General features: G+C 43.6%; 1 protein-coding gene and 1 long non-coding RNA gene across 4 annotated transcripts in view; one reads left to right on the top strand and one right to left on the bottom strand.

Moving 5' to 3' along the window:
• Positions 1–12,731, bottom strand: part of LOC133775390 (uncharacterized) — a 245,719-nt gene extending 232,988 nt beyond the window's left edge. For 2 of the 3 annotated variants that reach the window (XR_009868238.1, XR_009868239.1), the window contains exons 1-2: positions 8,070–8,764; positions 7,328–7,521 (exon numbers count right to left, since the gene is read on the bottom strand). This is a non-coding gene — a long non-coding RNA (uncharacterized LOC133775390). Of the gene's footprint in view, positions 1–7,327; positions 7,522–8,069; positions 8,765–12,612 lie in introns of those variants that run through there. The other variant, XR_009868240.1, reaches the window with a different exon arrangement.
• Positions 12,732–13,183: 452 nt separating this feature from the next.
• CPEB2 (cytoplasmic polyadenylation element binding protein 2) overlaps positions 13,184–27,413 on the top strand; it is a 72,021-nt gene continuing 57,791 nt past the window's right edge. The window contains exons 1-3 of the mRNA XM_062213184.1: positions 13,184–14,890; positions 17,619–17,900; positions 18,670–18,759. Coding sequence (XP_062069168.1) covers positions 13,184–14,890; positions 17,619–17,900; positions 18,670–18,759 — 2,079 coding nt within the window. The remainder of the gene's footprint in view (positions 14,891–17,618; positions 17,901–18,669; positions 18,760–27,413) is intronic.

Raw genomic sequence — 27,413 nt, 5'->3', positions numbered from 1 at the left:
TTAAAAATGAATTCTACAAGATTTCAAAAATAACACAGTTAAAATAATGTATCTAAGACAAAGAATATCATCAATTAAAAGAAATGTTAGTATGTTCATTCACACTAACTCATATTAAAACAATGAATAAACAGTTTATGACATAGTTAACTGAGTCATTTCTCTAATAAAAATGCATATCCCTTTCCAGACAAAAGAAAGAGAATGTTGGAATGGAGCAAACATGATCCAATTTATGCCACCTACAAAGAACACACTAGATTCAAAGATAAACATACATTGAAAGTAAAAGAATAGAAAATTATATACCATACAAAAGGTATCCAAAAGAGAGCTAGAGTGGTGATGTTAATATCAGACAAAACAGATAAAATTTGTTACTATAAACAAAACAGGACATAATGATAGAGTGATTATTTCTTAGGATAATAAAACAATCATAAACATGAATGCAACTCACAGTCTCTGGAAAGACAAAGTAAAATACATAAATTAAAGGGAGGATGAGCATTCAACAGTAATGTTCAGAAATGTCAATAAATCACTTTCAATAATGGATAAAGTAATTAGGGAGAAGACCAAAAAGGTAACAGATGACTTGAAGATGAACAACACTATAAAGTGACTAAATGTAACAGATCTATAAACACTTTAATTAACAACAGCAGAGCATACATTCTCCTCCAGTGTAAAAGGGAAATTCTTCATGACAAAGAATATGTTATGTGGCCATGAAAAAAACTTCAATGAAGTTAAGAACTTAACCACACAAAGTATGTTCTTTGACCACAATGGAATGAAATTACAAGTCATAATAATAGAAAATTTAAATGTATTTCTTTACTTATTTATTTTTATTTCAGAGAGAGAGAGAGAAATCTTGCATCTGCTGGTTCACTTCCTAAATGCCTACAAAAGCCAAGACAGAGTCAGGCAGAAGTCAAGAGCCTGGAACTCAATCCAGGTCTCCCATGTGGGTGGTAAGGACCCAATTATGCGAGCCATCATCAACTACCTCACAAGGTGTGCATTAGCAGGAAGGTGGAATCAGAACCCAAGCATTCCAACATGGTACATAGGCATCCCAAATGGCATCTTAACTGCTGTGCAAAACACTTTGCCCCATCAGAAACAAAATGAGAAATTTACGAATATGTAAAAATTAAACCTTTCTAAATAACAAACAGCTCACAAAAGAAAACAAATAACTCAAGGTAAATTTTAAAATAATTTGAGATGAATAAAAACAAAAACGCATCATATCAAAACTTTTGAGATATAGCTAAAGTAATAATCAAGGGGAATTTAGGTTTATAATGCTTATTCTTTAACATTAAGAGGATCTCAGTTTAGTAACCTGAACTTCCACCTTAAGAAAATAGCCTAAGAATAAACTGAAACCAAACTAATCAGAAGGAAGAAAATAACAAAGATTAGAGCACAAGTAATTGAAATAGAGAACAGAAATAACACCAAATATCAGTGAAACCAACAGTTATTTCTTTGAAAAATTCAACAAAATTGGTTTGCCTTCAGCTAGGTTGAACAAGAAAAAAGAGGACTCCAATTACTGAAATAAGGAGTAAATAAGGGAACTTCTGTACCAAGTTCACAGAAATAGAAAGTTTTCTAAGAGCACACAATGATCAACTGTATGCCAAAAAAGTTGATATCATAGATGAAATGGACATATTCCCAGAAAACAAACAGTTGAACTGAAAATAAGAACCAAAAATATGAATAAGCTTGTAACAAGAGATTAACTTAGTAATTTTATTTTTTAATATTTACTGATTTTCATTTACTTGAAAGACAGTAACAGGGGGTGGGGGAGGGACAAAAGGGTGGGGGGGTGAGGTCTTCCACCTGCTGGTTCACTCCCCAAATGCCTGCAACACGCAGAAGCCAGGAGCTCAGAACTCAATCCAGGTTTCCCATGTGAGTGGCAGGTGTCCATGTACTTGAGCCAGCATCTGCTGCCTCCCAGGATGCATCAGCAGGAAGGTGGATTGGAAGCAGAGCAGCCAGGATTCAAACCCAGACACTGAAATATGAGATGCAGGCATTCCAATCCACTGCTTAATCAGCTGCACTACAATGTCTGCACTTTAATTAGAAAGTTTCAGACTTTCCAAAAAGAAAAGCCCAGGCCCAGATGGCTTCACAGGTGTGTTCTACCTCACACTTAAAGAAGATTTAACATAATTACAAAAAACAATTACAGGAGAAAAGAACATTTCCCAATTCATTCTATGAGGCCAGTATTGATTAGCCTGATAACAAAACCAGACAAAAATATCCCCAGAAAAATAAAATCACAGACTAATATGCCCTATGAATATATATGCATGGCCAGTGCCGTGGCTCAATAGGCTAATCCTCCGCCTTGCGGCGCCGGCACACAGGGTTCTAGTCTCGGTCGGGGCGCCAGATTCTGTCCCGGTTGCCCCTCTTCCAGGCCAGCTCTCTGCTGTGGCCCGGGAGTGCAGTGGAGGATGGCCCAAGTGCTTGGGCCCTGCACCCCATGGGAGACCAGGATAGGCACCTGGCTCCTGGCTTTGGATCAGCGTGGTGCGCAGGTCGCAGCATGCCGGCCGTGGTGGCCACTGGAGGGTGAATCAACAGCAAAGGAAGACCTTTCTCTCTCTCTCTCTCACTGTCCACTCTGCCTGTCAAAAAAAAAAAAAAAAAAAAAACATGCAAATATCCTCAGCACAACATTAGCAATCCAAATCCAAAAACACATAAAAAAGGATTACACACCATGACCAAAAGGAATTTACTCCAGGAATGAAAGGTTGGTTAAAAATCTGAAATTTGGGCTGGCGCCACGGCTCACTTGGCTAATCCTCCCCCTGCAGTGCCGGCACCCCAGGTTCTAGTCCCGGTTGCGGTGCCAGATTCTGTCGTGGTTGCTCCTCTTCCAGTCCAGCTCTCTGCTGTGGCCCAGGAAGGCAGTGGAGGATGGCCCAAGTACTTAGATGCCTGCACCCGCATGGAAGATCAGGAGAAGCACCTGGCTCCTGGCTTTGGATCGGCACAGTGCGCCAGCGTGCACTGGCCGTAGTGGCCATTTGGGGGTGAACCAACAGAAAGGAAGATCTTTCTCTCTCTCTGACTAACTCTGCCTGTCAAAAAAAAAAAAAAAAAATCTGAAATTTGGGGCTTGCGCTGTAGCGTAGCAGGTTAAGCTGTTCCCTGCAGTGCCAGCATCCCATGTGGACACAGGTTCGAGACTCAGCTGCTCCACTTCTGATCCAGCTCTCTCCTATGTCCTGGGAAAGGACCTGGAGGAGGCTCCTGACTCCTGGCCTTGGATCAGTGCAGCTCCAGCCACTGCAGCTGACTGGGGAGTGAACCAGCGGATAGAACTCTCTCTCTCTCTCTCTCTCTCTGTATCTCTCTCTCTCTCTCTGTCTCTCCCTCTGCCTCTCCTTCTCTTTCTGTGTAACTCTGACTTTCAAATAAATAAATAAATCTGTTTTAAGAAATCTGAAATTCTTGGGGAGTGAAACAGCAGGTGGAAGATCTTTCTCTCTGTGTGTACCTATCTGTCTTTAACTCTCTTTCTCTCAAATAAATAAAATTTTTAAAATATCTGAAATTCAATGTCATTCGCTCATACACTATATTAACAGAATTAAGCACAAAAATCACCACCATCTCATTAGATGTAGAAAGTAGTAAAGCAGTATTGTTTTGTATCTATTACAAGATGGAATAATATTTTGCATTTATTGAATTAAATAAAATGTTATTCAAGTTAATTTGTTTCCTTTTAAATTTTTAAATGTGACCACTAGAAAATTTCACAGTACATATATAGTTCACATTTGTGGCTTGTTTGATATTTCTGCTGGACTATATTGGTCTAGATACACCCTAGTTTGAAGACCAGTGTTCTAAATCATTAAGTATTCTATACCTATTTCCCTACATCCTATATAGGAGGAGAAAACTGAGACTGACAATAGTTAACTTGCCCAGGTGAATACATCCTACCCCGAGGTGTTAGAACTCATACTCGATATCAGCTTTGTCCTTAAAAGTCAGACTTTGTCCTATTAACACTATTCATCCTGAGAGGGACTAAGTGGTCGCTGAACATACACACCATTTAATTTTCAGAATTTTTTTCTTCCCCTACAGATCGAGAGGAATTTGGCCTTTCCTTTTTCATTTTTCATTTGGCATCATCCTTCGATTATTGGTAACCAGGAGTTTCACGGGTACCATTATCCATTTACATGCTGTTTGGGAATGTTGTTCCCATTTCTGTTATGCTGTCCACTCCCCAGGACCCCTGCTACATTCTTCTAGCTGGCTTTCCTGCTTTCTCTTTAACTGCATGGCAGATGAGAGCCAAGAGGTTGTGTCGGCTTGTTTAAACATCTATTCTGTGTCAAACACTATAGAAGATCCTCTACCTAAACGATTCTCTTCAAAACTATCTGTACTTCACAGAGGATGGCTATTGCCACCATTGCACATGAGAACACTGAACTTCCCCAAGTTTCATTGTCCAAGCTCCATAGTAACACAGGAAGTTTAGATGAAAGTCAGTCCTCTGACACCATAGCCCCAGCATGTCCACCTATCCACCTCATCTCTTGATATGAGACACATATGGGTCAACCACAGGCTCAAAACATTAGTACTTTCCTGTACATAATTCACATCCTTATAAAAATCTTCTTTAGTTTTTTTTTTTCATTCAAGTTTGTGTGTATTTTTTTTCTATTGGTAATTAAGATTTGTTTCTTCTAACTCTTATGGATTACACTTTCTAAATTCAGTACAATGAATTATATTTAGAAGTGGATTTTTGGATGGGATAGGGCATGAAGTCCTATAGTGCTCTCTGGAGTCTTACACAAGAAGTATTCAGGAAAAGTGCATTGATGGAGATGAAAATGATGCGCGAGCCTGGACTAAAATCAAACACAGCCCTTTCCCCCGAATGCTTTTTCTCCATTGTCTTTACACTTACTCAGTCCTTGTACAAAGGTGGGTAGAAATGCTTGCTACCGAAGATTTTTCTTTTTCACCAAATATTCTTACTTCCAAAATAAACATTTAAAACTTTTCATCTTCTAACAATCTAAAAATATTAAGATCGAATGTGATAGATCCAGTACTCTTCACCTACATAAAGTCTAAAAGTTTAGTATTTAGTCAAACTGCATCTTGATTCTGCATAGAATAATTTATTAGTTGAGGGAGTTAGCTTTCCAGAATGTGAGAAAAAAATGCAATATATCCATTATACGCTACCCAGGCTTCATTAGTCTAATAGAATGGCAGGAAATTTGAAAATAAGTGATTTCCCTCTGAGGTCACGACTGCCAATTGTTGTTTTCTGTTAGTTAAGTGTTAAGGATTCAGGGATTAATGTTTCCACGTCTCATCTTTTAATAAAAGTCGCAGTCATTGTTTTGTTTGGTGTCTTTAAAACATCTTTAACTTTAAAATTTTATTTTTTGACAAATTATAATCATACACGAAGGTAATTTTAAAAGTTCATGAAAAAATGGCATTAGAAGGAATTTGTTTTGAGGTACAATTGTTTTGAAACCCATCCAGTTTCTTCATAACGCACACTTGCTGTGAACTGTTGAAGAACTCTTTGTATTATGGGTTACTCCGTGATGTGGTGCCACATGCATACAGAGTGGAATAATTACACCAACTAACAGATCAGCCACTTTAAACATACAGGATCTGAAGTCCAACTGCAACTTTGCACCCTTTCTCCAATAGCTCCCCACTTCCCCCAGGCAAAACCTCTGGTAACTAGCATTGTGCTTCCTGTTTCTATAAGTTTGATAGTTTTAGAGTCAACATATAAGTAAGAATGTGTAGCTTTTTGCTTTTCTGTGCCTGGCTAATTTCACTGAGCATAATGTCCTCCAGGCTCATCCATGCTGCCACAGATAGCAGAATTTCTTTCTTTTTCAAGCCTGAATAGTATTTCATAGTGTGTATGTATCACATTTTCTTAATGCATTCATTCATTGATGGACATTTGGGTTGATTTCATAACTTAGCCATCATAAATAATGTGTGATGAGCCTAAGAGTACAGACACCTCTTGTCCTCATCGATTTTAAGCCCTTAGGCTCTATACACAACCACTGGTTATGAGGGTTTGTTACTATGGCTCTACTTCGCTCAGGGCCTTGCTGAGTGGCAGCCTCTCTTTGCCTCTGATGCTGGTGCCAGCCCAAAGGCCAACACATGGGACAGAAGACAGAAATGGAGGGGTTGGGGGGCATTAAGCCCAGTCTGTTCAAACCACCTAAAGCAAATTATTTTGTTTCTGGGTTTTGGTTTTCCAAAAATAACATAGGAACAGTATCTGCTTTATCTACTCATCAACTATACTGTCACGAGGAAGAAGATAATAAGTGGAAATCCCTCTGCAAGCCAGGATTGCAGTGTGTTTCCCTATGCAATTCTTCTCCCTGCCTGCTGACGCTTCCTTGCCTCAACAGTGAGTGTTCATCATGGGGCTCCACCCATGACCAGCCCAGCAAGGCCATGTTGCAGCAAGTATGGTTACAATTTAGTAGGTCAGTTTCAGCCTAGAATTTCTGTTTATGTCTCTGTCAGGTTGGGAATTATCACAACATATTTATTATTATTATTATTATTATTAATCACAACATTTATTTACAGCTTCTATGATTATACACAGAATAAAGCTCATGTTTGCTGTTCTGTTCATGATTGTACCTCCAGTGCCTAGCATGATGTCTGGCACATAATAAGTACTCAATAAATAGTTGTTGGATACATAAATGAATCAATTACAATGAGGAAATGAGGTGGGTATAGGGCACAGGAGTTACGTCATTGCTTGGAGAGCCCACATGCCACATCCCACATAGAAGCACCTGGTTCTTCCTGGCTACCCTGCTTCCCATCCAGCTTCCTACTAATGTGCATCCTGGGAAGCAGCAGATGTTGACTCAAGTACTTGGGCCCTGCCACCCACATGGGAGAGCTGGCTGGAGTTCCAGGCTCCTGCCTTCAGCCTGGCCTAGTCCCAGCTGTTGTAGACACTTGGGGAGTGCACTACCAGTTGAAGATCTCCCTTTGTCTCACTGTCTTTCAAATAAAATGAAAATAAAGTTTTTTTAAAAGAACTAGGAAAACTGAGGACTATACAAAGGCATAGTCACTACTTCAAAACACTATATAATCTACTCAAGCTGAGTAGGCCTAGAAGGTGGGAGATAAGCAGCAGGAGAGCAGTCGGTCAGTCTGCTTAAGAGCCCACTGGACACCGTGGCAGGGATTCCTGAAGACAGGGAAGGCCTCTCACCTAGGTGTGCTTTCTGGAGTCGGATGACAAATCTCCCAGGCTCCACAGAAGGCAATGACATCTGTGAAGACTTTTAATTGTCGATATATACAAGCTATATTTTGGCATCTGGGGAAGATTCTAGACATTTTCCTTTGTCAATACCTTTTCATCTTTGGATGGCAAATAACCAGAACGGAACTTTCAGCTTGGTACTGTCAAGAAAAAATATTGGGAAGACTTTTTGTTTTTGATATGATCTGTTCATTTCATTTCATCTCCAGCCAACATAAGTCATTAACTGTAATCTTCTACAAAAGGGCACATTTGTCAGTGTGATTTGGAAACATTTATCTCCTCCCTCTCTTACTTTCTCCCTCCCTCTCCCTCCCTCCTCCCTTTTCTTCCTTCCTTTTCTCCCTTCTTCCCTCCTCCATCCTCCCTCCCTCCCTCCCTCTTTCCTCCCTCCCTTACTTTCTCCTTGCCCTTCTTCCTTCCTTTCCTCCCTCCCTTCCTCCTTCCATCTCTCCCACCCTTTCCTTCCTCCCTCCCTCCTTCCTTCTGCCCTTCCTCCCTCCCCCTCCCTCCTTCCTCCCTTTTATCCTTTCCTCCTCTTTCATCCTTCTTTCCTATGGCACTCATTGGCACTTGTGTTCCAAATGTGGTGGTGCGCAAGGAGAAGGAAACTCCATTCCCTACAGAATTTAGTGTCTAAAAGGGCAGATAGCCAAGGAAACAGAAAAGTATTGTCCATGTGACTTACCACACACACATACATGATCATTATGACAATGATGCGAGAGCATAGGAGAGGGTTCACTTCACTGACAGTGGAAGCCAAGAAAGGCTATGACATTTGAGCTGGGTCCTGAAATGTAACAAAACATTAGCTTTGTGAGAAGAGGTGAGGGCAGTTCCTGGAGGTAGAAACATCAGGTGGAAAGGTACAGAGCTGTAAAATGACATGGGTGATTCTGAAGCTCACGTAGTATAGGGAGTAACAGGGGTTGAGAAGCAAATTGCAAATAAGTTCTGAAGGGTCCTTTCAACATGCAAGTTTGGACCTGATAATCAGGTAGCTAGGCAATGGTTATCCACAAGTGCAGTGTGGAAAATTCATAGTTTTTGTGACTTTTAACGGGAAGAAACTGAGGAGAGGATCCAGCAGGGAGGCCAGTTAATATGCTGAGCAATATGTAGTAGGACAGAAAACATTCAGAGCTAAGACACTGGCAGTGGAGAAAGAGGGATTATATTTGAGCAATGTTTCTGTGCAATAGGATTGACAGGATATGGTAGCCAACTGTTCTTGGAGGGTGAAAGAGAGGAAGGAAGATAACGACTCATATTTCCAGTTTGAGAAACCAGTTGTATGATGATGACATCAGCTCAAGGAGCAAATGAGTTTGTTTGGGGAATATGGTGGGACAGGCACAGACACATTGAATGGATGTGTCTGAGGGACCCTCCAGTTACACTGTTTAGTAAATAGCTGGAAATGTGACTTTGACCTCAGAGCTGGAAAGGGATTTGGAAGATACCAGAGTATAGATGATGTCTGGAAATATGATGGTGAATAAATTCACCTAGAAAGAATATATAGAGAAGTAGAGGAGCAACAGTATAAGCCTAATGAAATCCAACATGTAAGCAATATGCATGGAGAAAGTGATTGAAGAGATTATGAAGGAAGGTTTAGAGAAGTGTGAGAACCAGAGGCCGCTGAGGAGGGTGCTGGTGCTACATTAAGAAAGCACCCTGATGTTGGACTGAGTCAGTATGGACCTTCTCCCTCTCAAAACTCTTGGCTGCTGGATGCCTGTTCGGGTGCCAGGCATTGTCCTTGGCACTGAGGTTGTGATGACCAAAACAGACAATGTGTCTTCCCTTATGGAGCTTGTAGTCTCCTGAGGAGACATACAATTTAAATACATCGTATACTGAGCAGAAGACAAAGCATCCAGCTTCTGAGGAATAAGGCAGGCTAGCATGGAAGCAGGGGTACTATGTTACAGTGGTGGTCAAGGAAGATATCACTGAGAAAATGACCTAGTGTGGAGACCTAAAAGAAGTGATGGAGCAGAGCTGCTGGTAGTTCGGACAGATCTGCAGGCAGTGGGAATTACAAGGACAAAGGCCCTGGGGCTGACTTGGGCTGCTGTGTCAGAGAAACAAACATTCCATTGAGGCAAGAAGTTATCAGGAGGCGTGAGTGGGAACAGGGGCAATCAGGAAGAATCTTTTGATTGTTTTGATTATTGAAAATGTTTTGACGCTTGTTCTGAGAAAATATATTCAGGTAAAGGAGATGACATGACCTGTGGTCCCTTTCAAAAGGATCACCGTGTACCATTCTTCCATATTTTGAGAACAGATTGTGGAGCGATAAGATCCAATCTGTAGATAGGGGTGAGAGGAACAGTCCAGGGGAGGACTGATGGTGGCCTGCACCAGGATGCTTGTGGTGGGAGTGGTGAGAAGTGGCTGGATTCTAGATACAATTTAAAGGTAGGACAAGCAGTATGTTCTGATGGCTCAGATCTGATGCAAGAAGTAAGTTAGGAATGGCTCCAGGGTTTTTGACCTGAGTACAACTAGACAGTGGCGTGTCAGAGAGGTGCAGATTAATGAGGTGGGGGGCTCAATTTTGGATGTTGAATTTGAGGTGTCTAAGGTACACTCAGAGATTCAAATAGGCAACTGATCAAGTGAAGTTAAAGCAGAGAGGGCAGTAGCTAAAAGGGAGGGAACGGGAGGCCAAAAGGTTTTGCTTTTGTTTTCCAAATGAGAACTGGTAAAGCACGCTTTGTGCACTTGGAAGTGTTCCCATGACAGGAAAGAAGTGATGATGCAGGACAGAGCCAGTGGAAAGGCAGGGTTGAGAAAGGAGAGGAGACAGGGCACCTCTTGTAGTGGGAGGGAAGACAAGGTGTCCATGGACAAATGCAGAGTGAGTGTGGACGTTCTATTTCTTCTGTTTCCTCAGCGAAACAAGCAGCTGAGAATGAGAGGAGAAGGTGTGAGCAGAGGTTTTCAGACAGCAGAATGTGTGACGTGGTCTTCCAGGATGGTGGTTTTCAGTTTCAGCTCATGGGCCTTAAGATCAACTTTGTTATTTCAGACCAATTTAATGATTTCAGAAAGTAAAGAGAACTTAAAAAATGAACTCGGATGCATATATTAAGAATTGCTTAGCAAATTCTTCATTTCAGTTGAATGAGTGTGCATTTGTGTGAATATCAGGCCATAGAAAAAAATTTTTAAATGCTTGCTAGGACAGTGGGAGTAAGTGAATGAAGGACCTTCAAATAAAAAGTCAACTTCCTAGTTAATGATCACAAAAGTAACATTCTCATGTAGGAGAGAGGGAGGAGAGAGAGAGGGAGAGAGAGGGAAGGAGGGAGAGGGAGGGAGGAAGGAGGAGGGAGAGGGAGGGAGGGAGGAGGAGGGAGAGGGAGGGAGGGAGAGAGAGAGATAGAATAAAGACCTAAGATCAAGATCTTGGCATGGAGTATTCTAGAGAACCACAACCCTTCACCTACCACCAACTGCCTTTTCCCTTCATCCATCACTTCCCATTCTACTTCCATTATAGGAAAACTGAATATTTTCAGTGATGGGAAGCTTACTAGCAGAAAAAGTTTAGATGTTATAAGATAAAAAACTATGGAGCCCTCACAACACTTTCTGGGATGTTAAATTAGTAAGCAGAGGGCCTAACCACTAGGATTTGGAGCTTAGTGTACTTGCTCGATGGTTCATCCCTATTTTATAGAGTTCTAAATCCTCTGAAAGACAGTACCAGAGTACTAAGAAATCTTGTTTTTGTTAAAACTATAGCCAGAAAAGCACTATTCAGTTTTTAAATGTTCAAGAGGTCTTCAAAAAGTTCATGTAAGATTATGGAAAAAAACTATGCATGGACTTCAAATTACATCTATCTTTTCATTGCATTTTCTTCAAACTTTCTGAATTACCCAGGCTTGCTCACTTACACTGCTCTAATTGCAATTCTAGTGGATGACCAAGCTAATTCCTGTGCCTACATTTTCTTCCACTTGCAAGATCTGTCATGGAAGTCTACATGTTGCCCCTCATGCTTCCACTCAAACATAACTTTACTTCTACATGCCTTGGCTGCCGAACAAGCTTTTATTTTCCCTGTGAAATGTGTCAGTGAATAACATTTAGGAATATGTCGATTGGTGCTGTGAAAATAGCCATTTATATTTCTAACCCGAATGAACTCAGATTGTTTTCTAGAGATTGAAATTTACGATTTCTCCAGTTTTGTATTTCTGCCTGATTGTTAAAAATGATTTTGATATTCACTCGAGCCAATTTTCTATTCAGTATAAGAATTTCTGGACAACTCATGGGGTTTCCATTGTCAAGGCAGTATAGAAATTAGTGCACTAGATAGGATATCAGACGTAAACATTTTCCCCTTGCGACGTTGCTTTTTCCCACTGTTTACTCTGATTTATATAAATTTGAAACACTGAACAGATGCAGATATCAGCTTAACAGATAATGAAGACTCATAAAATTGTGCGCTCTGCTGACAGCGGTAAGGGGATGCTAATTTATAACATCAACTATTTCATCTCAGTCCACTTGAAAACTAACGCCGAGCCAAGTCCGGATCTCCCATGTCAGGCTCTGGGGATCAGAATCTACACTTCCAGGACTCTTCGCTGCAGTTTCACTTTGCTGAGCGCCAAAACAATGTTAAAACTGCAACGCGGCAACACGGCTCACTCGGTTACTCTTTATCTAGGCCGTCGAATAATTATTTTCCTCTGTGTACTCTGCTCCCCTAGGAAAGCTGGCAGGGTGAGTCCCTCCTCCCGTGCTTCCACCGAGGGCTGCGCCGTGGAAGACTCGCTCCGCTTCCATTCTGCAAGCCTCAACAAGCCCACTGCTGAGTCAGACTCTCCGTTTCCCCTTCATGTGCGCTACCTCTCGCTCCTTAAAATTAATAACGCTTCGGAAATGTTCACAGGAGAGCCTCCCGGGGAGGGCCGGAGTCCCCGCGCCGCCAGCGCTCTCCCAACAGGAGCACCTGGAGCTGAACCCGTTCTAGGCTCCCACACTGCGCCGCCCGTCGGGATGCCGCGCGGCGCCGTGCTGCGGGGCCGACCCCGCCGAGGGCACCTTGCAGCGGCCGCGCGGGGCCGGCGGCGCGCGCCCAGCCCGCACAGGCGCTCCCGCGGGCCGCGGTCTCGGCGGGCCCGGGGTCCCCCGGACTCGCGTCCCTAGGCGGGCTCGCCCCGTGTCACACGCCCGGGCCTCAGTTTACCTACCCCGCAGTCCAGCCGCACCTCACGTGACCGAGGTGACAGGAGAGGGGCGGGGCCCGAGGCGCGGGCGCGTGCGGACCCCGCGGGGCCGTTGCCCAGGAACCGTCCCGGCCGCCCGCGCAGGCGCGCCCCGGAGCTCGAGACCCCCACCCCCGCAGCCGCCCCACGCCCCAACCGGCCTTCCCTCTCCCCCGAGCCCGGGGAGCCGCGCCGCTCGCTCCCGCGCCCCCCTCAGGGCCTCCCGGGAGCGCGCGCGCGCGCAGAGGGGCGGGGCGGGGGCGCGGCGGCCTCGCGCCCGCGCGTGCCGGGACGCCCCGCGGGGGGCGGCGCGATTGTGAGGTGGCGCTGACGCACGTTCCGGGGTTCTTGGGCGGCGGCGGCGGCGGCGCCCGAGCCGGTGTCGCGAGGCGAGGACAGTGCCGCCGGGGGCGGAGGGGCCGACGTCGGCGCCCCCCACCCCGCCACAGCCAGCCCAGGCTCACAGTGTCCCCCGTCCCACAGACTGCCCCCTGCCTTCACCGCGGCCCCCCGGGGTTCCCAGGCCGGGCGGGCGAGGCGGCCGCCAGCCTCATAAATGAGGGGCTTGGAGTTTGGGGCGCTGCGGAGCGGCAGCCCCGGGCCCCCGTCGGCCGGCGGGGCGTGTCGCCCCTACGCCGCCGCCCCGCTGCCCTCCGCCACGCCCTTCGGCCGGCTTTCGTCGCCGCCGTCGCCTGTCACCGGCTTCGCGGAGGCCACCTCCCCCTTCGCCATCCCCCTCGGCGGCGGCGCGTCCAGCTCGGCCGCCGCCGCTTCCTCTTCCTCCCCGTTCCCGGCGCATCAGCAGACCATGCAGGATGAGCTGCTGCTGGGGCTGACACAGCAGCCGGCGCGGCCGCTCTCGGGGGCGGCGGCCGCGGAGAAACTCCCCAACCACCACCACCCCGGCGGCGGCGGCACGAACGCGGGTGTGACCCACCTCCTCCCCTCCCAGGACTTCAAACCGAGTCTGCACCTCCCCTCCTCCTCCTCCGCCTCCTCCTGCTGCTGCTGCCGCACCTCCTCCCCGCAGGACTTCAGTAAGCGGCAGCAGCAGCAGCTGAGCAGCCAGAAGAGGAAAGAGTTCAGCCCTCCCCACCTTCCCCACCCTCCGGACTCGAAGCCGCCGCCGCCGCCACCGCCGCCGCCGCCGCCGCCACCGCCGCCGCCGTCGCTCCGCTGCCCCGGCCGGTTCAGCTCGCCGCCGCCGCCCGGCCCGCTCCTCCAGCCGGCGCAGCTCGCCCAGCGCCCGCAGCAGCACCAGCAGCCGCCGCAGTTCAGCCGCCCGCACCCGCAGCACCTCCCGCCGCAGGACTTCGCCCCGCGGCAGCGCCCGGCCGACCTGCCCCCGCTCCCGCAACTCCCGCCCTCGCCGCCCGCAGCCCCGCGGCGCCGCCACGGAGCCGCGGGCAGCCCTCGCAAGACCCCGGCTGCGGGCGAGGGCAGCGCCGCCGAGTCCCCCAATGCGGGCTTGGCTCCCTCGACGCCGCCGGTGAACCCCGCGCCGGGCTCCATGGAGTCCCCCAACCATCCTCTGCTCAGCAGCCCCAGTAACCTCCTGCCCGGCGGCGCGCTCGGAGCGGGCGCCTTCAGCAGCCTGCAGAGCCCGGACCTTCCGCACCCGGGCGGCGGCGGCGGCGGCGGCGGCGGGGGGCCCCCCGGAGGCGGAGGGGGAGGCGGCTCCGCGTCGCCGCCGCCGCCGCTGCCCGGCTTCGGCACCCCCTGGTCGGTGCAGACCGCGTCGCCACCGCCCCAGCCCCAGCCGCCGCCTCCGTCCCAGCAGCAGCAGCAGCCGCCGCCGCCGCCTCCGCCCCAGCAGCCGCCCCAGCCGCAGCCGCAGCCGCCCGGCTCCTCCGCCGCCACCCCGGGCGGCGGCGGCGGCAGCGGCGGCGGCTCGCTCAGCGCCATGCCGCCGCCCAGCCCGGACTCGGAGAACGGCTTCTACCCCGGGCTGCCGTCGTCCATGAACCCGGCCTTCTTCCCGAGCTTCTCGCCCGTGTCACCGCACGGCTGCGCGGGGCTCAGCGTGCCGGCGGGCGGCGGCGGCGGCGGCGGCGGCGGCGGGTTCGGCGGCCCCTTCTCGGCGACCGCGGTGCCCCCGCCGCCGCCGCCCGCCATGAATTTACCTCAGCAGCAGCCCCCGCCGCCCGCGGCGCCGCAGCAGCCGCAGAGCCGGAGGTCGCCCGTGAGCCCGCAGCTCCAGCAGCAGCACCAGGCGGCGGCCGCCGCCTTCCTGCAGCAGAGGAACTCCTACAACCACCACCAGGTACGGCGGGGTGGCGGCCCCGGCGAGGCCGGAGACCCAGCTCGGCCGCGGGCGGCCCCGCGGCGGGAGCGCTCGGCGGTAGGAGAGGGCGGCTGGGCGGACGGGCGACGGCGGCGCGACCCGGGCCCCCGCGGGCTGCCGCGGCTCCGAGGCCGCTCCGCGCTGGAGGCGGTGCCGGCCGGACGCCCCCTCGAACGCCCCGGCGCGGCGGTGGGGGCAGGGGCTGGCGCCGCATGGCGGGCGGGCCGCCAAGGCGCAGGGTCGCCCACCCGCCCGCGTCGCGGACGCCCGGTTCCCGTGGTCAGTCCGCGACCCCTGCCCCGGGGAGGCGCGGCCGCGGGAAGCGAACCCGGGCAGGAGGCGGAGGGCTGCGGAGGCGGTGCGTGCGGGCAGCGGGCGGCTCTTCCCCGCGGCCCGGCGGGGCGGTGGACGGAAAGGCTTTGCTCTTCTCTTCCTTGGGCCGCCGAGAGCTCGCCGGGCCACCCTGCCGCTGCCGCTGCGGCTGCGGGGTCGGGGTGCGGCGGCCGCGGGCTGTTGGGGTCCGGACGGCGGCGGCTCGGGGGCTGCGGCGGAGCTGCGCCCCGGCGGTTTTAAGTTCTGGGCTTTTTTTCATGTTGGGGAACTGTTTTGTGAGTTCCAGAAAAAAAAAAAAAACAAACCTGAACTTGATGCTGGGATTAGCGTTTGTCGTGGACGTTGGTACTTTTCGGGGGAGGGGACGTGGGATTGACCTTCCGTGAGGGAATTGCGGGGTGCCCTGCATGTTTTAGGTTGAATAATGTAAAATCCCACTGCGCAGGATTTACATACAGAGAGTTCTGATCCAGGATCTGTTTTGTTAACTCCTCAGCACAATTTTCGGGTGACCACCGGCTGGGTTGGCCCTGAAAGTGCCGTTTTTCAATCTCGTCAGCATTTCTCGTAGTCTGTTTAAGTCTGTTTTGGTGATTTAGGATTTTAAGGGTTGACAGAGAAGCAAAAGTTGACCTTAACCAGAGCTCACTTATCTCATGTAACTTTTTCCGTTGACCCAAGTTGTCAAAGTTACACCCTTTTTGAAAAAAAAAAAAAAAAAAGTGAATACCATCTAAACTACTCAGAATAACACTTAACTGTTACTCTGGTTAATTAAAATAAACTGTTAACAGTTTTTATTTAACCACTGGTTTCTCCCCAAGAAAAGAGAATGTGGCCTACAGGGTTTGAAAATACAGAATTTTGAAATATTCTGCTTTTTTGTCCTTTGCTTAATAGACTGCGATCTTTTGTGTCTCAAGGTCTTCAATTTTTAATGGGAAACTTTCCATGGAGAAAACTTTGTATTCTTAAAGGCATGATGTAGAACATCATACATCATGGTGTAGAGCAACATACACCATGGTCCGTATTTAACTGTCATCTGCTTTGGTACAAAAGATGAGGCTCGCTGTGTAGTGTAGGGGGTTACACAGCTTTCATATGGAGCCTTAGATCGCTGGAAAAGAACTTTGAACACTGAACGATTTAGTAAGCACAGTAAAGCCCTCAAGAACGGAGTGATTTATCCATGGTCCCTTAGTTATGCTTTTGAATTATGCGGAGGAAGGGGAAAGACTGACATACATTCATGAAAATGTTAACATTTGAAAAGAAAAAAATGATACTAAGAATCAGGGCTTTTATATTGTCATGTAAGAAGCAGGGTTAATTTTAAGAGTACTGTATCGGTTTTTGGTAACAGCCTGGTTCATGCTTCCTTTAACTAAATCTCGGCACAACTTAAGCTTATTGACAGTAGAATGACTAGTAGTAATCAATGGCTGCTTTTATAAGAAAGAACTGCAGTTGTAGCCTGTCGGTAGATTTTCCAATTTTTGATGCAGTGCATCAGGATTAATTTTTCTTGCCATAGATTCTAGATTGGAATATGACCCTTGAAAAATATATGAACATAATGGAGACTCATCTTAGGATCTCTATTAATAGAGTAATCGAAGCATATGGCTGTTTATTGATGGTATATCTCAGTGGGTCCACCTATGGGTAATAGCAGATAATTACTTAACAGTTCTTAGATAATTAAATGAAATAAAATGTAAAAAGACTTTCAAATAAACTGTACTAAAGCTAGAATAAAATAAAATAAAAACCTTAGATGTTGAATAAACAGTGCCCCCATAGTGACATATTTCCTTTACTGTCCTTAAGACATTTTAAATTCCTGCAAGAGAGTAGCCCCAAATGTCACTACTAGCTGCTTTTGTAGATCAAAAAACACTTTTGGAAGCCTAAAGTCAAAATTTTCACTCACAAAACTGGAAAATTTAATTAATAATTAGGTCCATATTTTTAGTTGTGTGTGGTAGTATACTATTGTTTAAGATACAAGTGAGTTGTATTTTTAAGCATCTTTAAAGTTAATTGGAATTTAGAATATTGTTTTCTTTGCATTTGTCATACAGTTTTCTCTGAAGGAAAAACAGTAACAACATGGTTCTGTTTTAGTAATTTTCATAAAATATGTTTATAGCTGACAAGAAGTTGAAAATTTACCCAGCATTAAATAAATAGTTTCATGTAGCGAAATCACAAGCCTATTATTTTTTGTAAGCTACTTTAAGATATTTTCTCTTGCCTTTGTATATTTCTTCTTTTTTAATCTTGTAAGTTCTTACGTAAGGTATAAAATTTGAATTTGATTTATAAACTCATTAAATGCCTATAATTTAAATAGATGTGTTTCCCCCAGCCTCTTCTGAAACAATCTCCCTGGAGCAACCATCAGAGCAGTGGCTGGGGCACTGGAAGTATGTCCTGGGGAGCAATGCATGGCAGAGATCATCGTAGAACTGGAAACATGGGAATTCCAGGAACTATGAATCAGATATCTCCATTGAAGAAACCGTTCTCTGGTAATGTCATAGCACCACCGAAATTTACTCGCTCTACTCCATCACTGACTCCAAAATCTTGGATTGAAGATAATGTGTTCAGAACAGACAACAATAGTAATACACTGTTACCCTTACAGGTAAGAATGGCATGTAAATGACTTTGTTTCTAATGTTAATCTTCCAAAATGGGAAGTTGGGGGGGGGGGTGATAGTAGTGGTCATCTAGTAACATTAACAGGTTACAAGGACTAAGTTCCAGGTTTTAAATATAATTTAATTATCAAATGGTAAAATAGTTATACAGACAGAATTGAGAATGTAACAAGTTCTCTAAGCACACAGTGAAAAGTAGACTTTGTAAAATATATGAAAAACTGTTGTGTTTCTTAAATCATATTGAACTTTTAGTTAGAGCTCCTTAAAAATACCTTATTAATCTCAGGCCACCAAAATTTATGTCTTTTTTATTATAACTAAGTTAAAATGTCTCATAATTGTAATTATTCATAGACTTAACTATGAACAGCTTTATATATATTAGAATATACTTAGTCCAGCTGTGATAATAGCAAAATCTTATTAACCTTGTTGCATATGATTCAAATTTGTCTTCATTAGTTCAGTGACTTTATATGTGTATATATATATATATATATATATATGGCCTAATAGTTACAGTGATTAGACATTTTCTTGCAGGCCTTAAATATTTTGTTAATTGTTTTGTTGAAGTTCCCTTATGGCTATTTTAAATGAGATTTCCCACCCCTCTCCAAAATATTTAAAGGATGGAATAAAGATTTAAGATAGAGTTTTGATTGTTTTGCCTTTTTTTTTTTTTTTTTGAGGGGTGGGTATGGGGAGGAGAACTGCTCATTTCTGATGAAAACTTCTATGCTATTGAAGGTGAGATCTAGTTTGCAGTTGCCAGCTTGGGGCTCAGATTCACTCCAAGATAGTTGGTGCACTGCAGCCGGAACATCCAGAATAGACCAGGTAGGCTGCACAGTGTATATTTTTCAGGATATTGGATAGGAGCTTAGTATTTATATTATGAGTATTATTTATTACTTTTCAGTTATACCTATTTAAGCATATGTCAGAGGGCATTAACACGAATTACTTGTTAAGATCACCCAATTCAAACTATTCAATATGAAATGCTTCATTTTCAAATATAAAAGTAATTTATAATCATGCCATTACCTCCAATACATGGTGGGTTCATTTTTGGAAAAAGGATTAAACTATATATCCAAGAGCACCTGACTTTAAACATTAGTCAAACTAAACAGATTTTTATCTTTCAGAATTTCTTTGCAGTTAGCCATGGCATTCATTTTATTTAGCATCTAGCTTTACATTTCATATTTTGCAGAACTTCTCAGTAGTTTTTGACATGAAACTTACATTTGTTCAGAGAGATATTTCTAAAATGATCCTTGTGTTAGTTCAGTTTTTTATTATTATAAAAATACTTTACTGTAGAGTATTTTTTTTTAATTTTAAAATTTGTTACTGCTCTTATATCTTCTTGTCTTTGTCCAAATAAGAAACCTTGAGTCAAAAAGCTGGGGGTTAGTCGAGTTACCTTCAAGACTCATGTGGGTACAAAATGCTACCTTTTATCCTATAGACTTAATTTGAATGCATACTGGGTACCAGGTGATGAGGATTATTATAAGATATAGAAAAAGCTCAGTCCTTTTGAGGATTCTTTGTTATAGAACCCAAGTTTGAATGAGCAGACTAAACATTGTGTGAGTTTTGTAAATGAGGTTATAGTATCCTTAGCTAAGGTTCTTCTGTGAATTTATCAATATGAGATAATTTTCCACATAAGAACTATATGAGCATATTACTAACACATTTGTAAATGGCTAATCTACAGGGTTAGCACTAACTCTGTGTCTGTTTACCAAAGTAGTCCCACCAGAATTTGCAATGTATTGTCTTATTAGTAACTATTATTAGTTAGCTATCCATCTATTTCTATTTTTTTCTTCACCTGGGCCAGTAAATCTGTGTAAGTGATATTTTTATAGTAGTACGTTTATATTGTTCAAATTGAATACATAAATGCCTTCAAGATGGTGTGTTAGGAAAATTGTTATTTTGAAGGTGGCAAGAGAAATGTTTTTAGAGAGGAAAGGATGTAATTATTCTAAATGCATATTCAGGAGGAAGCAGTAGGATACATATGACACGATAGGCCACGGGGGCGGGGATAGATGTAGATAAATGAGGTTATTGAGACAATTGCAGTTGGCATAGATAACAAAGGGACGTTTTCATACTGCCACAGAACCAGTGCTCTAGCCCTTCCACTTGAACGTCAGTGAAAACCACTCTGCTTTTACCACTTTTATAACCTGGAGTTTTGGGTAACTAGATTTTAGGAAAAAGGATTTTGGTGCTTAAAGATACTTTTGCTTTTTTGTTTTATAAACTGTTGAAATATCAGCATTGCCTATGGGCAGAGGTGTGATGTGATGAAATTGAAGGTAGTGAAAAAAAAAGGGTAATGGAAAGTGAACTGAACTGAGGTGGTCTGAAATCTGGCTCTTCTGCTACTTCCTCTCACGATCTTTATGACATTGAATGGCACAGTTTATGAGCTCTCATCTTTCTAGGTCATAGTTTCCTTATCTATAAAAAGAGGACCTTGAACTTAAACTTTCTCTGATCTGTTTTGGTCATTTCTTTAACTCCCTGCTCCCTTACTGTCACCCCTTGGTCCTTATTTTTAGAATACAAGCTCTTGGATTCCTGAAGGGAAGGGGCTTAAGGCATTGTTGTAACACAGTGGAGGTGATGGAGGGTGATTATGACCTTCCTACCAGTCTTAAAACCAACCTCACTATTTCCTTTTAGTACCCTAAGGGTACTTACTATACGTAATTTATTCTGTGTTTTCATCTTTCCATAAAAGGTTGAGGTATTTGAAATTGAGGTTCTTAAAAATACAGCAGCAGCTACAAACTGAAATTGGTTAAAACATTGGATAGTTTCTCATTATTTGGCAGAATTAAAATTATACAAAATAATCACATAAATACTTAACATTATTTCAATTTCTGACTTTTTCTATCATATACAGCACTTTAATACTAGTAAATTTTGGTTAGCAAGGATGTTATCGTAAAGCATTTAATTTTTTATATCATTTAGTCTCAAATTGATTAGGTCTAGAATATATTAAATTATAGAAGTGAAGTTTTAATTCTTATACTGTGATACTTTAGGCCTTATCCATATCAAGAGCTTTTAGTAATTAGATTCAATACATGGGAAAGATAGATTTTTATAGGCTCATTTTATTTCAATTGTATGCTAAATTTTTGGAGTTAACATTTCTTTTAGATAAGCTGGGCTTTTCTTAATGGAAAAACTTCAAATTGAAGACATTTTGTTATTTACATTTCTGACTTCGGAATGATTATTAAATAACTATTAGTTTTTTTAAGACTGAGATTTACTTTAAAATGTACTTAGCTAGTTATCCCTGCAAGAAATCAGACTCAAGAGTATGAATTCTCAAGTACCCTAAAATGAAGTTTTAGTTAGATATTACGATAACAGTATATTTTTCAATATCACTTGAATATTTTCATTCAAATGGTGTTGTATCTTACAGGTTCATAAATAGCACATCAGCTCACTAAAAACAAAGCTATGTCATTTGACTATATAAAATGTGAAACCTATAAATGAGTACTGGCTTGTCCCCTAGAGGGGATTATCCATATATTCAACTTTAAATTTTTGCTCTGTGTTCTGTAAACTACCTTGGAATGTATTTTCCACCAATCTTTTAATATCTAGCCTATTAGGATTATGTCATGTGTCATAATTTATAAATCTCAGAAAAATTTATTAGTAGAACCCTTATTCATTTACATAAAAACAGTATCTACTAGCAGACCAGGTCCAATTTTTCATTTCAAAATGCACTCTGTAAATTTTGAAAGTTCTTAAACAAGTTAAATTTAAGGGACACTTTTAGTTATCAAACTGGTATATATCTTCAGAAAATGAAAGAGAATAGGCTTTTGTGTTTATGCTTAGGTAATTAATATTTTCTACTTGTTTTTCCATTTCTTTAATCCTTCTGAGTACTCCAGTAACCTTGGCAGTTTTTGGCCTTTCAAATATTTCAATTTTTTTTTTTTTTTTTTTTTTCAGAATCAAAGTCACATAGCTTTGTTGAGGTTCAGAATAAAGAAAGTTCAAGAAATGTCTGTTCATGTTTGTGTGTTCATGTTTTAATTGCTGTTGGGATCTATGGAAGAAAAAAATAGTATTCTTTGCCTTTGAAAACCTAAATGTAAGGGCCCAGTGTTGTGGTGTAGTGGGTAAAGCCACCACCTGCAACGCCAGCATCCCATATGAGGGCCGATTGGAAATCCAGCTGGAGACCTGGCTGCTCCACATCTGATCCAGCTCCTTGCTAATGGCCTGGGGAAAGCGGCAGAAGATGGCCTAGGTGCTTGTGCCCTTGCCAACCATATGAGAGTGCTGGATGAAGCGTGTGGGTCCTGGCTTCAGCCTGGCCCAGCCCTGGTCGTTACCATCAATTGGGAGAGTGAATCATTGGATGGAAGATCTCTCCCTCTCTCTGTAACTCTTTCAAATAAATAAATAAATCTTAAAAAAAAAAATCTTATGTTTTCTACTTAGGCAGAAGAATACATGTTCGAGTATCTGGTATATAATTAAGTATGAGGATAGAAGGTTTACCTTATAATGTGTTTTTCCATCTAGGTGTTCAAGCTGGGTGGCAGGGACTTCTGCTGCTTTCCCAGGTGCATCAGCAATGAGCTGGATCAGAAGTGGAACAGCCTGCTTGTAAACCGGCTCTCACATGGAATGGTGGCATTGCAGGCAGCAGCTAGTGTGCCACAACATCAGCTCCTATTTTTTTAAAATTTATTTATTTGAAAGACTTACAGAGAGAGGGAGAGACATAGAATCTTCCATCCACTGGTTCACTCCCCAGATGGCCACAAAGGCCAGGGCTGAGCCAGGCCAAAGCCAGGAGCCTGGAACTCCATCCCGGTTTCCCAGGTAGATAGCCGTGGCCCAGGCACTTAGGCCATCTTCCACTGCTTTACCAGGTGCAGTAGCAGGAAGCTGGGTCAGAAGTGGAGAAACTAGCACTAGAACTAGTGCTCATATAGGATGCCAGCATTACAAGCACTGATCTAGCCCACTGGACCACAATGCTGGCCCCATAACTTCCTTTTTCTTTGGGAGAATACCTCATTTTCAAAAGAAAAAGGTTGTACTTGGTTTTTTTTTTATTATTTTAACTTTTATTTAATAAATATAAATTTCCAAAGTACAACTTTTGGATTATAGCAGCTTTTTCCCCCCCATAACCTCCCTCCCACCCGCAACCATCCCATCTCCCACTCCCTCTCCCATCCCATTCACATCAATATTCATTTTAAATTATCTTTATATACAGAAGATCAATTTAGTATATACTAAGTAAAGATTTCAACAGTTTGCACCCACACAGAAACACAAAGTATAAAGTACTGTTTGAATACTAGTTATACCATTAATTCACATAGTACAACACGTTAGGACAGAGATCCTACATGGGGAGTAAGTGCACAGTGACTCCTGTTGTTGATTTAACAATTAACACTCTTATTTATGGCGTCAGTAATCACCCGAGGCTCTTGTCATGAGTTGCCAAGGCTATGGAAGCCTTTTGAGTTCGCCAACTCTGCTCTTATTTAGACAAGGTCATAGTCAAAGTGGAAGTTCTCTCCTCTCTTCAAAGAAAGGTACCTCAAAAGGTTGTATTTGATCACTTCTTCTGAAATAAGATGGTGTTTTGAATGCTGCAAACTAACAAAATATTCCATCCAAAAATGTCCTAATTGAGCTGGAGTTCTTTTATTGTGCTAATTTGGATGTTGCACATTACCCTTCTTAGTTATTTTTCAGCATGTCTAATTTTTTCCTTAGGTTGCCTTCAAGTGTTGGTTCCCTCATTTTTCAACATTTCTTTTTTTATTTTTTGAAGATTTATTTGTTTATTTGAAAGAATTACAGAGATAGAGAGATCTTCCATTTGCTGGCTCACTCCTCAGATGGCTGCAACAGCCAGAACTGAGCCACATAGGAGCAAGGAGCTTCCTCTGGGTCTCTCATGTGAGCGCCAGGGCCCAAGTACTTGATCATGCATGTTTGGCTGTTCTTCCCAGGCCATCAGCAGGGAGCTGGACAGGAAGTGGAGCAGTGGAGACTCAAACAGGTGCCCATATGGGATGCCAGCATGGCAGGCCATTGATCAATATCCACTGAACCACAATACCAGCCCTTCTCAGCATTTCCAAGACTGTTATTGAAGTTCCCATAAAGTGTTCATGGCAGATGTCTGAGTTGAGGAACAACAAAATACGTAGTAGAATATAAGAGGTGATAGTTTTTCTAGCATGTGTTCTAATAATTTTTCCTTTTTGACAATCTGGAGTTATCTGTTTCTGAAAGCCCATTTGGTTTGATTCTCTGACAGATCATTTTCATACCTTAAAATACTTTTCCTCAGGAATTCTTATTTTGGCTGTTTTCAAATAACTATGTAGTAGTAAATATAAATATACTTTGGTTTTCCATATTTATTACTGCTAATCAGCATCAGTGTATTCATGGTTCCTTTAAAATTGCCTCAGGATTTCGGTTTAGTTTTTAAACCAACGACAGTGTGCATGAACACAAATGTTTATAATATCCTTATTTCAAAAGAAAACAGATACGTGTTTCCTGTCAAATTTTGATGTCTATGACATAATGCAATTATATATGTATATATATGTATATGTATCTTTTGCATATGAGCCTATAGATACTGTTAAATTCGAAAAGTAATTTTGAGGTGTCAAGAGTGCTTTGCTCAAAACTTTTGAAAAGCATGTGAGATGTGGCTGAGCTTAACAAAGTATAATTATGGCCGGCGCCGTGGCTCACTAGGCTAATCCTCCGCCTTGCGGCGCCGGCACACTGGGTTCTAGTCCCGGTTGGGGCACCGATCCTGTCCCGGTTGCCCCTCTTCCAGGCCAGCTCTCTGCTGTGGCCAGGGAGTGCAGTGGAGGATGGCCCAAGTGCTTGGGCCCTGCACCCCATTGGAGACCAGGAGAAGCACCTGGCTCCTGCCATCGGATCAGCGCAGTACACTGGCCGCAGCACGCCTACCGCGGCGGCCATTGGAGGGTGAACCAACGGCAAAAGGAAGACCTTTCTGTCTCTCTCTCTCACTGTCCACTCTGCCTGTCAAAAAAAAAAAAAAAAAAAAACAAAGTATAACTAAACTAAACTTTACTGGGTCTTTTGGTTTTGTTTGTTAGCTGCCTAAAGTAGGAGTTTGGTTCATAAAGACTTGATCTAAAAAAGGAAATAAGGGACCTTACAGTTGATCATCTTGCTGATTCAGTTGGAAATAGACATTTATCGTTTCTCAGCCTTTTGGTTAAGATTGTGTGGAAATCGACATTCAAACTGAAGTAGCAGTTAACACAATGACTTGGGACGCCTGTATTCCATATCAGAGTCACCTGGGTTCCAGTACAAGTTCTGCTGTTGGTTCTGGCTTCCTTCTACCATGCACACTCAGGGGCAGCAGGTGATGGCTCAGGTGGTTAGATCCCTGCCACCCACAAGGGAGACTCAGATTTGAGTTCCCAGCACTTGGCTTCTGGCTTAGCCCAGCCTCATCTGTTAAAGCAATTTGGGGATTGAACTAGCAGATGGGAGATATCTCTGTCTCTCTGCTTTTTCAAATAAAGAAAATAAAAATTAAGAAAATTACCATCAACATTTTTTGAGTAACAATTCAGTTGATTATATAGTGGCCACTGACATTGACTTAACAGCTTAAGAGTTTTGCCTTTCAGGGGCTGGTATAGTGGATAAAGCTGCCACCTGCAATATTAGCATCTCATATAGGCTCCCATAAGGCTGCTAGTTCAAGTCCTATTTGCTTCACTTCCGCTCCAGCTCCTTGCTAATGCTCCTGCAAAAGGGAAAGCAGCAGAAGATAGCCCAAGTGTTTGGGCCCCTGCACTCACATGGAAGACCCGAAGGAAGCTCCGGGGCTCTTAGCTTCTGCCTAGCACAGGCCTGGCTGTCGTGACCATTTGGGGAGTGAATCAGCAGATGGAGGATCTCTGTCTCTCTCTGTCTCTCCCTCTCTATAACTCTGGCTTTCAAATAAATTAAAAAATCTTTTTCTTAAAAATAATATTTCTTTTTGTACTTTAAATATTGCCCATGATGCATTAATAGTGTCTGTAGAAGTATTTCTGGAATTTTATCATGCTCTATGGCAAGATCATACTCCTTGCCTCTAGAAAAAGAAAGTTACTTCAGAAATATCCTTTGGGTGATGTTAATAGTTACCATTCAGTTCATAGGTTGGCTGATGATGGAGCATAGATTGATTATCTTGAAAATCATCAGCCTGAACAGATATGCCTGAACAATTTTTTCACAATAATTTAGGAAAAGTAGAATATGAAGTATTTTAAAGTCTTTAAAATGTATTCTTAGAGTCTACATGGTACATCCTACCTTCTGAGGAGTTTCCTGTCTTAGTTGTATGAACATAAATTTGTATCGTAAGAGTATATTTTATAGTTCTGTTTGAAATATGTCTTGGAACTTTGAATATAATAGTACTTAGTCTTCCATTTAATTGGATAGAAATTCAGGTTGATAACAAAACCACATAAATATCTAATTCTTGTCTCAGGTTAGTTATCATTTGACTACCTTTTCCATGGAGAATTCTAAGAAGGCTTTATGGTCCTTTATAGTTAGCACTTAAAAGTTCAGTTATTGCTCTTAAAGAACTCAACTTACACATTTTGACAAAATTTTTATGGTACAGATAAAGTGTGGACATTGGAGAGTGAGCTATATTCTCCACTTAGAAGGTCCCTAGCCTTAATTAATGTAGAAGTTTAATGGGATACAGGAAGATTGTGAATGCAGAATATTGGAAGCAGGGAAGATGGAAATATTTGGATACATTGCTAAAATTGTGGGTGGTTTTTCCCAAGAACCTTCTTCTCTTTTCTAGTTTTATTTCATTTTTTGTACAGTACTTTGAGTCTTTTTCTTTTCTATAATTTGTGAAGTTGACTTTAAGTGTCATTTACTATTGGGTGGTTATTTTGTTTTCTAGAAGATAGAACCAGAACCTAAAGATTTAGGGACTTACGGGATCAAGGAATGCAGTGCTTTTTAAATGTGGTCTCTGGGCCAGCAGCATCAGTTTCACCTGGGAATCTTAGAACCACAGATTCTCAGATGCCACTACAAATCTGCTAAATCAAACTCCATTGATGTGCCCTGGCATCTGTGTTTCACCGGCCCTCCAAATGATTCTGAAACATGCTGAAGTTTGAGAACCACTGTTATAGCACTTTGTGTTAACCTCACCAGTGAAGGTCACTATGCTAGTGAACAGCTGATACTGATGGGTGTGTTACACCTCAGAGTTCCCTCAGTAAAAATCAGTTAGGGTGCTGATATAGTTAATTGGGATAGAGCTGGAGTAAGAGCCTGTATTCTGGCATTCTTGCCATCACTCAGTGTTACTTTTCACCCTTTCTAATTCCTTGACAGCACCATGT

This window comes from Lepus europaeus, chromosome 16 (genome assembly GCF_033115175.1).
Source record: "Lepus europaeus isolate LE1 chromosome 16, mLepTim1.pri, whole genome shotgun sequence".
Lineage (NCBI taxonomy): Eukaryota > Metazoa > Chordata > Mammalia > Lagomorpha > Leporidae > Lepus > Lepus europaeus.
The sequence above is the reverse complement of the archived record's forward strand: the minus strand, read 5'-3'. Positions and strand labels throughout refer to the sequence as shown.